General features: G+C 41.6%; 1 protein-coding gene across 1 annotated transcript in view; it reads right to left on the reverse strand.

Annotated features, from left to right (window-relative positions):
* LOC124794769 (paramyosin, long form) overlaps window positions 1–13,729 on the reverse strand; it is a 193,952-nt gene extending 180,223 nt beyond the window's left edge. The window contains exon 1 of the mRNA XM_047258394.1: window positions 13,587–13,729. Coding sequence (XP_047114350.1) covers window positions 13,587–13,611 — 25 coding nt within the window. The 5' untranslated portion in view covers window positions 13,612–13,729. The remainder of the gene's footprint in view (window positions 1–13,586) is intronic.
* Window positions 13,730–15,462: the final 1,733 nt, after the last annotated feature.

Consider the following 15,462-nt stretch of genomic DNA (forward strand, 5'->3'; position numbering starts at 1 on the left):
GGACTATAAGATGTACCTTAATTTTTAGGCAGTTTTTTTAAAAATAACATGTTTACCATTTTTATTTTTGGATTGAAAAGCCAAACTAAAAATTTCTTTGTTTAGAAAACCGAACTGACCCTTAAAAACCCCTGAAAATCATCATCTGAACTTTCTTCATCTTATTTCTCTTCTTCTTCTTCTTCTTCTTATTCTTCGTCCTCGTCGTTGTCCTATTCGTATATAAGATGGTCATCACTGTCATCGAGAGCGTTACTTATGCCGTACTTCTTGAAAGATTAAACAATAATTATTCTCACTCTAGACGACGATTGTTTCACCCAGTGACACTTGTTTGATTGTAGGTCGTTTAGGTCGTTTTAAAGCTCCCTTCGGCGTGAATTCATGTTTGGTTTCATCCATCATCCATTTGTTCCATTCCTCTGTCATACACGCTTTAAATGGTTATTTCTCGAGACATCAAGAGGTTGCAGTTGTGAAGTAAGTCCTCCCGGAATAACAGGAATCTCTGTAATTCCCCATCACAATTTCTCTTTCATAAAATTTTTGAAATTCTATTAAACTGATATAGCACAAGGAGAGAACTCTTCTTCAATAAAGCATCTTTACTTCCCTCCCACACTCTGTTAATACATCATTTCACACTAGCCTCGTCCACCCAACCCTTGTCATGTACGTGAACAACAACACTTGGCGGTACTCCAGAAGGTTTTGACATTGTTTTGCGCTTGAGATTCATTGGGTTAAGTTTAGTACCGTCAGCACAACATGAAAGGATAACAGTGTAGTGCATTTTGTGTGTCCACTTGTTTTTATAATCACAGTTTTAGCTTTTTTCATGGAAGAGTTCTGTTACTCGACAAATCAAATGTCATGGGAGTTTCGTCCTTATTCGCTATTTAGGTTAGTCCCACATTGGTTTTCTTCCGATATTGAATAATAAGGCGATGGAAGGATAATATTTTCTGTTCATACTCTTGTGGTATTTTCTGAGATATTTTGGTTTTGGTTTGTACGCTAAAAGTCCATGATGCTCATAAACATGTAGCATCAACCAAGTCCACTCTAAGTCAAATAAGTTCCACTGCAGCGTTAGCTTAAGAGTGTGTATTTGAATAATTTTTGTATTAATTCCAATGCCGTTTTGACTGTGTCCTTGAATACATTTCAATACGTCATTTTCTAGTTTTGGCCATTTTGCATTCAGTTCTCTGTTTGCACATTTAGTCTTCCTCATTTTTTTTCAGTTCTTCTTTACTATCCCGCCAACCACGAATGATTTTTATCTGTTGGTAGAATGCCGAAATTACGCTCGGCTGGTCTGTTTCCATGTTCTGCTGTATGTGCTGTTACTAGTACTTTCAATTTATAGCCCGTATCGTATGAATACCTTTTATTTTTTCCATTACGAAAAAACTACTAACAAAGATATTGTATTGTTACGAATAACACAAATCACTTTCAATTGAAGATCACTTGCAGCGTAAACTGCAATGACCATTCATAGGCTATGACAGTGTTAGCAAGCTTGTGAATCACCGCAACTAATGGTCGTCGCATTAGTGCACTGCTGCTGCCAGTCCAGTCCCATGTTGCTAGACAGAGTTCCCGCGGCATGAATACATGGCCATTTTTAAGAGTGGCGGGAATTTGAAGATAAGCACTGCACATTTTTATATCAGTTTAGATTAGAAGACGAATTTTTGAGGCAATTTTTCGAAGAAAAAAGTGCGTCTTATAGTCCGTAAAATACGGTAGCTCAATTGATTTAGTGGAACCGAAGAAGAACCTCTAAGGAGTATTAGTCATCGCGCCACCTCACTAGGTCATCCGAAAGTAACGGGAAAATAGTAACTACGAGTTACCACAGCGCCATTCACCAAGTTCACAGCTGTTAAATAATTTAATGCGTGCATACCACTTTCAACGTTTATACAGAAAAGAAAATTTTTAGAGTCTTTAGAAGGAGTTAAGCCATTCGACTTACGTTTGGGAAAAGAAAGGATATAACTCCCTGTGGACCTTCTTGATTTAGGTTCGTATGAGTACATAGATAGTTCCTCTAAGAACAACATGGCGGATTTCAGAACGCCTCTCCACTGAGAATGCCATGTATCGTTTTCACGGCCATGTCTGAAATTATCTGAACAACCAAGTTGTGATGTGCCTAAAGCTTTCGACTCAACTGGTCCGAGAAGTTTTTCGCAGAAACTTGAAGTTTTTGGTTGTCAAGATAATACGAGTAAATGTTCGGTTTCATACTGGGCTGATACGAAACAAAGTCTCGTGCTGGATAATTCGTGCATTTTTGCGATGAATCTTATTCTGAACGAGGACAAATTACTACCAGTGATCTACATGTTCGACATAGGAAGCGCTTAAGTTATTGTTATATACAAATCTCACACTGGCAAAGTATGATACAACCATCATAATCAAGCCCAATAAAGATGCAACACTAAACGAAATATACAGAAAAATAATAGTTGGTTTTTGGTAAATACACTGTTCATTGAATTCTGTACGGAGCACAATATATCATCCTCGTTGACAACAGAGCACGGGAAAATGTTGCACACGTTTTCAGATGCGTGTGATCAGGAACAATTGTGCTGTGCGGTAAGTCCTGATTTGAGTGAGGAAAGCATAAGGAAGATGCATCACTTTTCATACTTAGATTGACTATTGTAATATTAAATAATGTTCTGCAACAGTTCCACACATAGACACAAGTACACGTTGTAAAGGAAAGTGCGCTTTCGATAACATCTGTTGTGCGTCTTGAAACCTTGCGTAGTCAGCTGTTAAAAAAATAGTTACACTACTGACGGTCCCACAATAAGTTTACTCTCTTACTATGGTTTTTGTGACGAACGAGTCACAGTTTGAAGATAAAATTAATTAGCACCCATGGGCATGGGTGTGTGTGTTTGTCCGTAGGGTAATTTAGGTTAAGTAGTGCGTAAGCTTAGGGACTCATGACCTTAGCAGTTAAGTCCCATAAGATCTCACACACATTTGAACATTTTTGAAACTACTATCACGCTCCCCGTCCTAGGACGTTTGCACCGAACACGCAGCTAATTAAACTTCTATTATCTTTGTTCCGGCTGAACTAGAGTTCCATCGCAATGGCCTAGATGTTGTCGGTGCGTTAAAGCATAATCAAGCTTCCTTTTTCTTTAAAAGCACACACCTGTTACAGTAAAGAAATATAGTTTATAATCCGATGTAATTCTCTCTCTCTCTCTCTCTCTCTCTCTCTCTCTCTCTCACTCACTCACTATACACACACACACACACACACACACACACACACACACACACACACACACACACAACAAGACAGAGGTCACGTATAGCATTACGATTTTAGTTTTCTCTATGACATATTTCAATTTGAAGATCGGACCTGCGTGAAGTTTATTGACAATTTTGTTCCTTGTACAGGAAAGTCAAACCGTAACTGAGAATGAAATAAAATTTACGACACAAAAGTATGCAGCTATGTTTTTATGTTTATTTTTGATTTTTTGGCAACAATATAACAATAACTCCGGAATACATAGAGCTGTTTCTTACTGAATCTTTGGGGCTCGGCGAAGGCAGCCTCTGGCCAACACTGTAGTGGAAGATGTTTCCCCAGTCCCTGCATGTTTGTTTGATATGCGTTTTATTCTACCATGCGTATCGGTTGCCAACCAGTTTATTTGTTGGTAGAGACGGTTGTGAAGCTGAAGGGGTAATGTAGAAGGCGAAAGCGGGTGCTGGCGCGTGGCCCACGGTCGTGGAAACCTGCCAAGGGGCGGCCCAAACTAATGTCTGCGACGGGCGGAAAGAGGCAGCGAGGGTTCGCTCACTACAAAACACTGTGCGAGGACTTCGGAATCTATTCTGACGTCTCGGTGTCTGGACTCTCCTACACTGTGTAGCCTCTCCTTGGCCCCCACGTTGACCCTCACGGCTTCACTTTCCGTGGCATTCTGGTTGCGGGAAAAGATTCAGTAGACGTGGGGTGGAGCTTAGCTCAGGCACTCGTGAATGTTGTCGCCTTGTAATGTCCCCACAGAAAATACTCTCTACCACGCACCAATTAATCATTTCCAATCAAACGATCCACATTCATTCACTTTGGAAAAGTTATCTGATCTGATTTTCTCGTAATATATGCGGCGACAGCTCGACGACGCCAAAGTATTTTCTAGTGCGTTTATTCTTTGAAATAACAGAGATGCATATATGCATTCTCCATGGTTGTGAGAGTGGTAACTAGGACAGCTTCTGGAGTATCTGTTGAGGTATTGACGTGTTTCTGAGAGATACATATTCTGCTTTTCTTCTCGATAAAGCGAGCCAATTAACATTTGTGCCGCTAGCGGTTTGTTTGAGGAGAAAGAGACTGTAAAAGGAAAATAATTAAGGCGTGGAATCACCGGATATCTGGATATGTAATGGGGACGGATTTAATACACAATTTCCTCCATAAATAAGGTTTGTGACTTTTGTTCTGGAGTGAATGAACGAATGAGTCTTTTCTGAATCATTTGATGATCACGTTGGCCCTGTAATTAGTGGTGAAGTTTCAGCTGTGTCGAAGAGAGTCTGCAATCACTGAGTCTGTGTTAAATCGTCCAAAAAGGCTTCGTACACATCTGGAATTCGCAATCTTTCGTAAAAGGAACAAATTGTCCAAACGATTGATTCTCCCGACTGACTGCAGTGTTTAATAGTAATAATAAATGTAAAGATCTCTTACAGCAAGCCAGCCGCTGATTACCAAGACGAAGGACTCCACCAAAGATCCTATTTGGTTGATTTCACGTAATGAAATATTATATTAAAAAACTGTACATAGATAAAGGAGAGAAAGAGAGAGAGCGAATGAAAATAGAGATAATACTAATAATCCTCCATTAGTCTAATTTTTCGCCTGTCTTATCACGGATCAGCCGAGAACTGGGAGGGCCTTACTTTACTGTATAGATTTATGTGTGAAGGTGAAGGGATCTTAAAGGCAACAGATACACGTCTATACAGACAAGACACTACACAGAGATAGCGGCTGGCTGCATTCATCATCTATTCTTAGATATAGAGACGGCAACTTATTATCCGAACATTTAAAAATGTTAAAGCCTTCTGAAAGAACCTCAGTCCGGAGTCTCTTTCACTGAGCAGCCGATTGTGCTCTGTTTCGGTCAAATGTTTGACTGGAACGGAAATAAGATTCCCTAGGAATTACAAAATGTACTTTTGTCCGAATTTCCATAGCCAAAAAAGAGCGGGAAATGGAAAAATGGGGTTGACCAGGGCGAGTCTACTTTTGAAAAAAAGTGGTTTAATTCCGAGAGTAATCTGGATAATTAACAAAAACTTAGTGATATGAGGAAAAACAAATATTTTTATAGCAGCTGCTGCTAACTATGTAATTGAAGTATTAAAATGTTCATCTCTTCAACGCCTAATTATTTCGTGCATAAAAATTTACATTGGTGTCATATTTAACTGTCAATAAAAAGAAATGAAATAAAAAAAGTTGAAAGACGAAACGGTTAAATGTTTAGTGAAATGATTTGTCTAAAAGTAAGAAATAAAATAGATTACAGAGATGTTTGACTCACCTCTGAATGATGCTCGAAATCACATACAGTTAGTGAGCGCCGACTGAGAATTTAAAGTTCAATGTTTATCTTAGAATCTAAGAATTTTAAAGAGTACTGGAGGATATCTGTCTGGTGGATTATGTAACTTGTACAGTCTCGTTTGCTCTAAATGATTTCATGCAGCATTCAGAAGCGCATCATATGCATGTATATGAAAATGAATTCGTGACTTTGGAATAGCATTCAACTATACAAATATGTCTGCCTCCGTAGCTGAGAGGTTAGGATGGCTGACTGCCACTTGGAGGGACCAGGTTCAATTCCCGGTACTGTCAGAGAGTTTTCCATGCTGGTAGTACTGAAACTGAGTGCACTCAGTCTCGTGATGGCAGCTGAGGAGGAATCTGAATGACAAGTAGCAGTTCTAAAGTCTGCGAAGCCTAAACAGTCAGGGGGGCGCTGTGTTGACCCTCACGTCCCTTCATACTGCAACCTAATGACGCCGTTGGCCGAGGACCACACGGCAGTTTGTCGGTTATTATTGATCGCTCTGCGTCAGAGATGCGGAGAAATACAATTAAAACAATGTTGCGTCCTGTATAAGTCAGTTACCTTACGTAGGGGCCTCAAAACAGCATCAGTTTCGCCAAAGGCAAGACATGACTATACTACACTCCAAAAGATCTTTCGATAATTTAGACTATAGATGGCTTAGATGATCCTGTCATCTGTTTCGTGCATCTCCCCGGAGTGTTAGCGATTTAGCGCATAACTAAAAATGATTCAGATGCTTACAACGCTGTAGGTTGTTTGCAATGAACCGTATAACAATTTATTTTTTCTTATAACTTTGAAATAAATTGCCCTGCGTAAATCATCTGGTTGGGTATGAGGAAAACTTGTGGAGCTGTTGAAAGCAATGGACAGTATACTTAGCACAGAATTTGGTTGAAGGGTGAACACAGCGCTGAAGAAAGTAAAAGAGAGTAATAGTAAGAAGAATAATGACTTTATTAAAACCAATGTTGGGAACGCTACAATAGTGGAAGAAGTGAAAGGATCCTCGCAACTAGTAACTAAGATTACACGTGAATGGCCGAAGTAATGAATACATCATAAGTAGTTTGTCGCAGGTAAAGAAAGTTTCGTTAAGAAAAGAGTTCTACTGGTATCAGGTATTCATGTCAGAGTGAAGTTGAAGACTTTCCACCATGTTGGTGCAAATGATTACGGAAGTGTGTATTCTAAGACGTTACAGTGAATGAAAGAGTAGTTTGTAACAGTGGAAAAGCTGTTGACGTGGTGACTTATGCCTAAGAAATCCAATACCCGATAGCTGGTACCAGGACTGATATGAGGGCGGATTCTGTAGAGAAAACAACCATTTATAGTTCAGGTGTAACCTAATAAACATACGTGAAAATAAATAGAACAAAATTTATAGTGCAATGGGCGATCAAAAAGTTTCCCTTTGAGGGCATTGCTGCAGCATATAGACAAGCCAGCGCGTCTCCAATGCGGTTATGTATCTATCGACATGTAGGCAAGGAGTTAGTGTATCCTTCGAACGAAAAAACTTTGATCGCCACTTACACAAACTGCAGAGTCAGTAGTTGGGTAATTGGTTAAAGGGTTTGTACTAGTTTTGTGGTGGCAGAGACTAGTTCTCGAACAAGCATTTTCGTAATACTAGCAATTTTTTGGTAATGTATTAAGAACCAACAGCAAATAATTAATATATAGGTGTTTATTATCCACAAAAATGTGAGTAGTATGGCCTATGTTAGCTTTCCACATAATGGGCTGTAATTTTGAACGATAAATAAATAAAATATCCAAGTTCGGAAGGAGTTCCTCAAAAAGTAAGTCTGGAGCACAGCAGTGTCAGGCAGTGAAAAGTGGATCACGGGGCAGAGCAGCGTCAGGCAGTGAAAAGTGGATCATGGGGAATTCGCTAAAGAAGAAACTGGAAGCATTTGAAACGTGGTGAAAATGAAGAATTAAAAAAATTAAGTGGGCAGATAAACCATGAAATGCATTAGCAGCAGAGAGAGGTCTATGGAAGACGGTTAGCAGAGAAGAGATTGGTTACTGGGATATCTGGTATGGGATCCTGGAACAGACAAGCTGGCGCTGGAAAAGGCGTAAGATGGGAGAAATAGTAGCAGCAGACAAAGACAAGAATATGCCAAACAGATTTTAGAGCTTGTTGCTTGTAGCAGTTATATAGAGATGAAAACATTAGAACAAAAAAGGAGTTGATGGAGGACAGCCTCAGACAGTAGAAACACTGGTGTACTAAAAAGATTACTAATGTATTTGTGCCGCAACTACTACGTGCTGGTGCACATTACCATTGCCTACCACGACGCCTGTCAAATCAACCGTCGTCATAACTTGTCTTGTTACCCTCCAAATGTATTTCGTTGTCCAGTATTATCTCCGCAATGGCTGCTCTTTGGATTACGACAGATCCATAATGCTACCTACTATACTGAAGACTACACGTATTCGAGCACCGTACGTCACCGCGTAACTGAAAAATGTGTTATTAATATTTTTCGTGGTCCTAACTGGAAATAAACGGTTCTGGTACAGAAAGAAGTAAAAGTAATGGCGAAGAGTGTTTTCGCTTTCTCTCTCGGAGATGGCTTAGATGTGTGCCGAAATTTTGCGGGCACACTTCTGGGCCTTGCTTGCAGACAGCCACCTGCCTGCCGCTGAGCTGCTGGGCGGCAGTCCAAACTAAACCGCCGGCCCCGGGAGGCGTAACCCGAGCAGGCGGGGACACCTCCTGCTGGGACTGCGGCGGACACCCGTCTGCCGTCTCGTGGCGCACTCTTCCCATCCATTTATTTCCTACAGATACGTGTAAAAGTTCGTTGAAAATGAAACCACTGCATATTAGTCTCTGACAAGGACGTGCAAAGATACTAGCGCACGGAGTATTTTTACGCATATAAGATTGCCTCTCTGGTTTTTTCACGAACTGTAGTTAGTGCGTTGTAGTCGACGGCGAATGTTCGACATAAACTGAATAGGACGTGCCCACAAGAAGGCATTATTTTCTCCATAAGCATAAACGATTTATCAGATAGTATTTCTACATTTTTCTTTAGTGACGCTGCTCGTGTCTATAAAATAGATCGTACTTGACGATAGTTAAGAAATGCAGTCGTGGCCAAAATGTCCACTTGCTTTAACGTATAGTATCTCTAAACAAAATGCTCTTAACAAATAGGGAGAACCAAATAATATCCGATTACAAGGTTAGTGCAGAATCTTTGAAGCACGTCACGTTGTTCAAATATTTAGACGTAATATTAAGAACAGATACGAGTGGGACGAATACGTAATCAGTAATCGTAAACTATCGTCCATGCAGTTGCAGTCCTTACCAACTGAGCATCAACGCGGAAATTGAACGAACACTGGGACACACTGCTGTGATGGTAACAAGTCGGTCTAGACAATATGAAAGTGTAATACATTTATTCGGGGAGCTATCAGTGACGATCATAAGAAAAAATGCGGCGTTGCTTTTCCGAAAATCTGCTCGGCAGGTTTAGAGATCTGATTTTTGTGAAAGGCTGTGCAACAGTTCCGGTGGCACCATCCTATACTTTACATATTAGAAGAGTAAGATAGAGATGAGGGCGTGAACAAACCGGAATGGAAAAGGGCAGAAACTCGTGAATATTGGTACGAAGTATGTCCCGCCAGCCACTGTGCAGTCACTGCTAAAGAATTTATCCACTCGCATGTGTAAATGTGTTGAAATTGCTTTTATTTTTACGCGGAGTGAGTGTCAGAGTATCCCCCTTTCAACTACTTCGTTTCCATATCTGCCCTCGGTTCTTCGTCTTCAGAAAAACACACGAGCTACATCTTGATTAAAAATAAATAAATAAAAATAAAAAAGGAAGGAAATTTGGGATTTTATCTACCATCAAGATCACTACAGATGGAGCACCAGCTTAGTAGGACAATGATGATCTTCGGAATCGTTATTTGCCGTGTTCAAAGAACTGTACAGCCTTCATATGCCAAAATTTAGTGAAACCAATGAAAATCGAGGATCGGGTTTGTCTGACGAGTAACTGACTAGCGCTCCTCCAGAATCCGCGTGCAGTGTCACCGTAGCCACCTGACTCGTCTCAGCTGTCGGGAAACCTTCTCAGAGAATTGCACTGAATGAGCTTGAACTGATGTGGGAAAACTCAATAATTAAAGTAACTCACAAGGGGAGGCCGCCAATTGTGAAATTCAGATTCGATTCATACTGCGCATAATAAAAGCTCATGGCCAGAGGTGTAATGTGGCAAAGCACCAAGATGCACTTCTCAGCCGTTGTCGAGAAAATCGACAGTTAAAAGAAATACTCTCTACGATTTATAATTTTTCACAGCGTCGTGGCGCAGCGGTAAGCGCTTGGGTTCGTAATCCGAAGGTCGCCGAATCGAATCTCGCGCCATGCGAATTTTTTTATTATTAGTTTTTTGTAATTCAAATATATATATATATATATATATATATATATATATATATATATATATATATATATATATATATATATATATATATTAATGAATTGCTTATGTATGTTGGTGAAGGCGGATCGCTCTCCAATTGTACCGCCTCCATTTTTCCGTTTTTTTAACAGGGTGTACCAAAGCTCTCCCGTCCGCACTGATTTTCGACAATGTTAAAAGTTGCGCTAGCGACCGCATCTACCTTCTTTCGAAGTTAGCAGGCAACTACGCTGTTATGCGGCGGCTCGTTTCGGTCCCTTCAACATCTGTCCTTCAAGTGTAACGAGCGAGTAACGGAGTTTATATTTCATACCTGCCACAGCAAATTTGTGTTCGTGGGGTCTCTATTCTAATTCGAACGTTTGACTTACGCTATACGTATTCGTTTTGGAATATCGTTTCTACGTCTTCCGTTAACTATACATGGTTAACATTACGAAGACAATTAATAACATTTGTGAAATACAACTTTGTTTGCGGAAAACGTAATGATGTTCGAAGTCGCCAGTTTTTTCACGACAAACGACATTCAACAACTTATTATATGCATAATTGTTGCAACTGTGTGTGTGTGCGTGTGCGTGTGTGCGTGTGTATATACACATTTGAATTACAAAAAACAAATACAAAAAAAAAGTTGTATGGTGCGAGACTCGATCCGGCGACCTTCGGATTATAAACCAGAGCGTTTACCGCTGCGCCACGACGCTGTGGAAAATTATTAATCGTAGTGAGTATTTCACTGCAACAGTTTCTTTTAACTGTCGATTTTCTCGACAACGGCTGAGAAGTGCATCTTGGTGCTTTGCCACATTACACCTCTGGCCATGAGCTTTTATTATGCGCAGTATGAATCGAATCCGAATTTCACAATTAGCGGCCTCCCCTTGTCAGAGTCTGGTCGTGGCGCTGACTGATAACGATACAGTCCCACTGTCTCACTATATCACCACTCGCTTCGATATGTAGTAACGCCAGAAAATTATAGCATACGACGAGAAGTATGCTACAGTACTGTACTGCGATGACCATTATGCTACGTCGCTCCCTTTCGCTGCTCCACGGTGAGCCGACGACAGCCAGAGAATCTGACAGCAGGAAAAATCGGAAGCGCTCACCGGGAGTCGAATACAGGAACCGTCGTCAAAAGTCACTGGCAGTGGTAAATCACTACCAGTTAGTAACTTATTCACTTCTTAGACGGCGTAAAACAATTTAGCTTAGTATTCAATAACGGCTATCCCTACAATGTTCACGCTATTTTCTAAGCTGGTGGCGTTACATACTTGTAAGAGTGCAGATACGCACCCCTTCGGAGACTGACGAGGCCGATGTGAAATCCATTACCTGACAAACGAGAATCCCGCGTTCGCTTTCGAGGCGATTTTGGATACCCACTACGTATATCGAACTGACAAATGGATCCCTCTCTTCCGATTTACACAGACGCTCCCTAATGTTTCGTCACAGATGGCAAAGCAGTCTAATAAACCGAGAATTTCACTCTGATCTACTAGTTCTATGCAAGTCTCTGCGAACCATGTCATCGAGGAGACCAGGAGAGTAAAACGAAAGTGAGCGAAGTGTTCTATACCGCTAAGTCGACGTTCTCCTCCTAGATAGAGACGCCCTTATTATGTTGAACGTTGCTTGCCTGACTCGTTGTCTCAGTGAATGTGTGTCAGACCATATAACGACAGGCGCGGCGCTCAGTCCCTAGAAAGTCCTGAGATTCGTTCCCTCATTCACCGCTTCTTTCACCTCTGAGAATGACTAATTGTTGTGAAAAATATGTGCTTCGTCTGTAGTTTGGAGTCCATTTTAAATGGTGGTTTGGTTATTTTAGAAATGCCAATATGTTTTCATCCCATATTTTTGTGCATTTAAGGCAGAGCGCCTTCTGTAATGCCCTAGATGTCGAAGCCGCCTTGATATTTTTTCTCTGCTTCCGTCATACAGTATATTATATGCGTTGCAAAGCGTAAGTAGTCTACCCTGATACACGCAGCGAAGGCCAGTGCAAAAAAAAGCGTCCAATAACGCACGCTTTGCAAATGTCTTCTTTCTCTATAACGATCCGAGTCCCAACAGACGTTTAGTCGTTTAGTAATTGGTGACTTCGTGTCAGCTGCAACCGAACTAGTTTTTATCGAGCGGTAAGCGTATACTCTCGACATTGATTACAATTTAGAAATTTTCACGAAAGTTATAGGAATCAAAACAAAATTCCTCAATTAAAGATAGCGAAAGTGTAATTATTTGAAGTCTGTACTTAATTTTCGGAAGCCACAATACTGTTCATTTATTCACTATTTACGGAAAATGAAAGTAACATAAATGTTATTGAGAAAAGGCGTCGTCTAAGTGCTGCTTCTCCAGGTTGTTACAAAATTTATTATGGACAGAATGTTTTATCCTTCAGGAAGCAGGTGGCGCAATGTATCGTGAACTATCGAAATTTGTGATGTTTAAAAGGTTTTGATTTTAGTTTTTTAATCCAGTGTGTTGACTGGAACTCAATACAGTTTTGACACACGTCGTTTCGATTGCTAATAGAGTCCTTCATTCACTGCACACATTTTTAAGTTTGAAACAACGAAAGTGAACAACAAAACTTTGGGGTAGGTGACTAATACTTGTAATAGAATATTTGGGATTATAGCTGAAGATCGTCCTCTAGTCTACACATCGGCTTTTAACATTATGCTACACTGTTCTGCATCGCGATTACTGGATCTGCTTTGTATTTGCGATAACAGGTAAAGAGTGGAGAATTTGACGAAACAAGTTAAATTTTTAGTTTTATTAGCGGTACGGACTTACGGTCTACGTACAAGCAAATTATGTTTTATGAATCACTATCTCAGTTACACAGTTTCTTTGGTCAACACTAATTGTATGCGCGTATGTGATTAGCAACACGTGAATGTATGAAAAAGTTGTAGAGTTTAAAGTCATAATGTACACAACATAGCATTGTAACTTCCTGGCAGATTAAAACTGTGTGCCCGACCGAGAAGTGAACACGGAACTTTTACCTGAGACTTTCTCTGGAAAGAGTGGCGTTTATCCTTTCAGGAATTTGGAGGTGACTGGTTGCATAGCAGCTATAGCTACATAGATCTGAATATGATCTTGTTAGATCGAAAGCAATATTCTCCGTGAAAACAGGTGGAAGATAAAGGTTAATAGTAATAGACCAGCGCGTAACACTGGAAGAACAAGTCCCTATCTTGGTTTCTTTTGCAAATCGAGAGTCTGAAAGCATGGAGAACGTCCAATGCAAACAGGTGGCCGACTCGGTTTCCCGGGCAACGAGGCGTGAACGCGCGCCAGCAACAAGTGGGCGGCGAATTTTATCACCCGCGGTCTCTTAAGTGTAAGTTATGTAACAGCTAGTAGCCAGTGGCGACGCCGCCTGCACGCGCTAGCGGCGGCAGAGCACCCTTACCGAGCTCTGATGCAGAGGCTTCCATTGTGCGGTGTGTGGCAGAGGGTGGTGTACGCAGGGACGGACGACGGCTGGCGGCTGGGCACTGCGCTGGGCTGGGCACGCACTGCTCACGCACGCTGCGTACGCAGACTGAGGGGTCTGGGCGGCAGCCGGCTATTGGTGGGGCGCGGGGCGCTCCTGTCCTCTCTCTGTAATTAAGGCGCTGATTAAAATAACTCGAAAGCCCATTGTGTGCTGGACGGGCAGCCTTGGGAGATGCATGGCCGCGATACCAGCCCCGGCGACAGCCTCGCCAAAGAAGCACCGTGGAACGCCAGCCACTGCCCCATAAACTCACCGGCAAAGCGCTCACTACAACTTACCGCGCTTAGAAGAAAAAAAAACTGAAAAATAGAAGCGGCACCCGTAAATCCGAGAAGCAAAAGTGGCGGAAAGCCAAAGAGACCACATAGTCACTGTATAGAGAATCCATAATACGATGAACCTGTACTTCCCGTGAATTCAAACCTTTATCAATGCGTCATAGTACGTTTTGAGGACCGTGTTTTTTCCAGTGGAGGCCGTCGGCCAGGTCCAGTGCCTCAAGGCACGTTAGTCCTCTGCCACATTAGCCGAGTGCCGCATTTACAGGAAGGGTGATAGGGATAACCCAGTCTGCCCAAATGAATCGACTTCATTTACTTCCGGTACGATGGACGTGGAAGAACTATGGGCAAATTTTAAACACATTGTAAATCACGCATTGGACAAGTATGTGCCGAAAAAGTGGGTTACGGACGGAAAAGACCCACCGTGGTTTAACAGCGCAATTCGGAGAATGCTCAGGAAGCAAAGGCAGTTGTACTCGCGGTACAAGAAAGATCGGGAGAATGAGGCAAAAGTTAGTAGAGATTCGTGCTGCTGTAAAAAGAGCGATGCGCGAAGCATTCAACCACTACCACCGACATACCTTAGCAAAAGATCTTGCTGAAAACCCAAGGAAATTCTGGTCTTACGTAAAATCGGTAAGCGGGTCGAAGGCTTGCATCCAGTCACTCACTGATCAGTCTGGCCTGTCAACGGAAGATAGCAAAACGAAAGCTGAAATTTTAAATTTAGCATTTGAGAAATCTTTCACGCAGGAGGATCGTACAAACATACCGCCGATTGAGTCTCGTACAGATTCCCGTATGGAGGACATTGTGATAGACATCCCTAGGGTTGTGAAGCAGCTCAATGGGTTGAAAATAAATAAATCGCCAGGTCCTGATGGGATTCCAATTCGGTTTTACAGAGAGTACTCTACTGCATTGGCTCCTTACTTAGCTTGCATTTATCGCGAATCTCTTGCCCAACGTAAAGTCCCGAGCGACTGGAAAAAAGCGTAGGTGACACCTCTATATAAGAAGGGTAGAAGGACGAATCCTCAAAATTACAGACCAATATCCTTAACATCGGTTTGTTGCAGGATTCTCGAACATATTTTCAGTTCGAATATAATGAATTTCCTTGAGACAGAGAAGTTGCTGTCCATGCATCAGCACGGCTTCAGAAAGCATAGTTCCTGCGAAACGCAACTCGCCCTTTTTTCACATGATATCTTGCGAACCATGGCTGAAGGGTATCAGACGGATGCCATATTCCTTGACTTCCGGAAAGCGTTTGACTCGGTGCCCCACTGCTGACTCCTAACTATGGTACGAGCATATGGGATTGGTTCCCAAATATGTGAGTGGCTCGAAGACTTCTTAAGTACTAGAACCCAGTACGTTGTCCTCGATGGTGAGTGTTCATCGGAGGTGAGGGTATCATCTGGAGTGCCCCAGGGAAGTGTGGTAGGTCCGCTGTTTTCTATCTACATAAATGATCTTTTGGATAGGGTGGATAGCAATGT

The sequence above is a fragment of the Schistocerca piceifrons genome, chromosome 4 (genome assembly GCF_021461385.2).
Source record: "Schistocerca piceifrons isolate TAMUIC-IGC-003096 chromosome 4, iqSchPice1.1, whole genome shotgun sequence".
Classification (NCBI taxonomy): Eukaryota; Metazoa; Arthropoda; class Insecta; order Orthoptera; family Acrididae; genus Schistocerca; species Schistocerca piceifrons.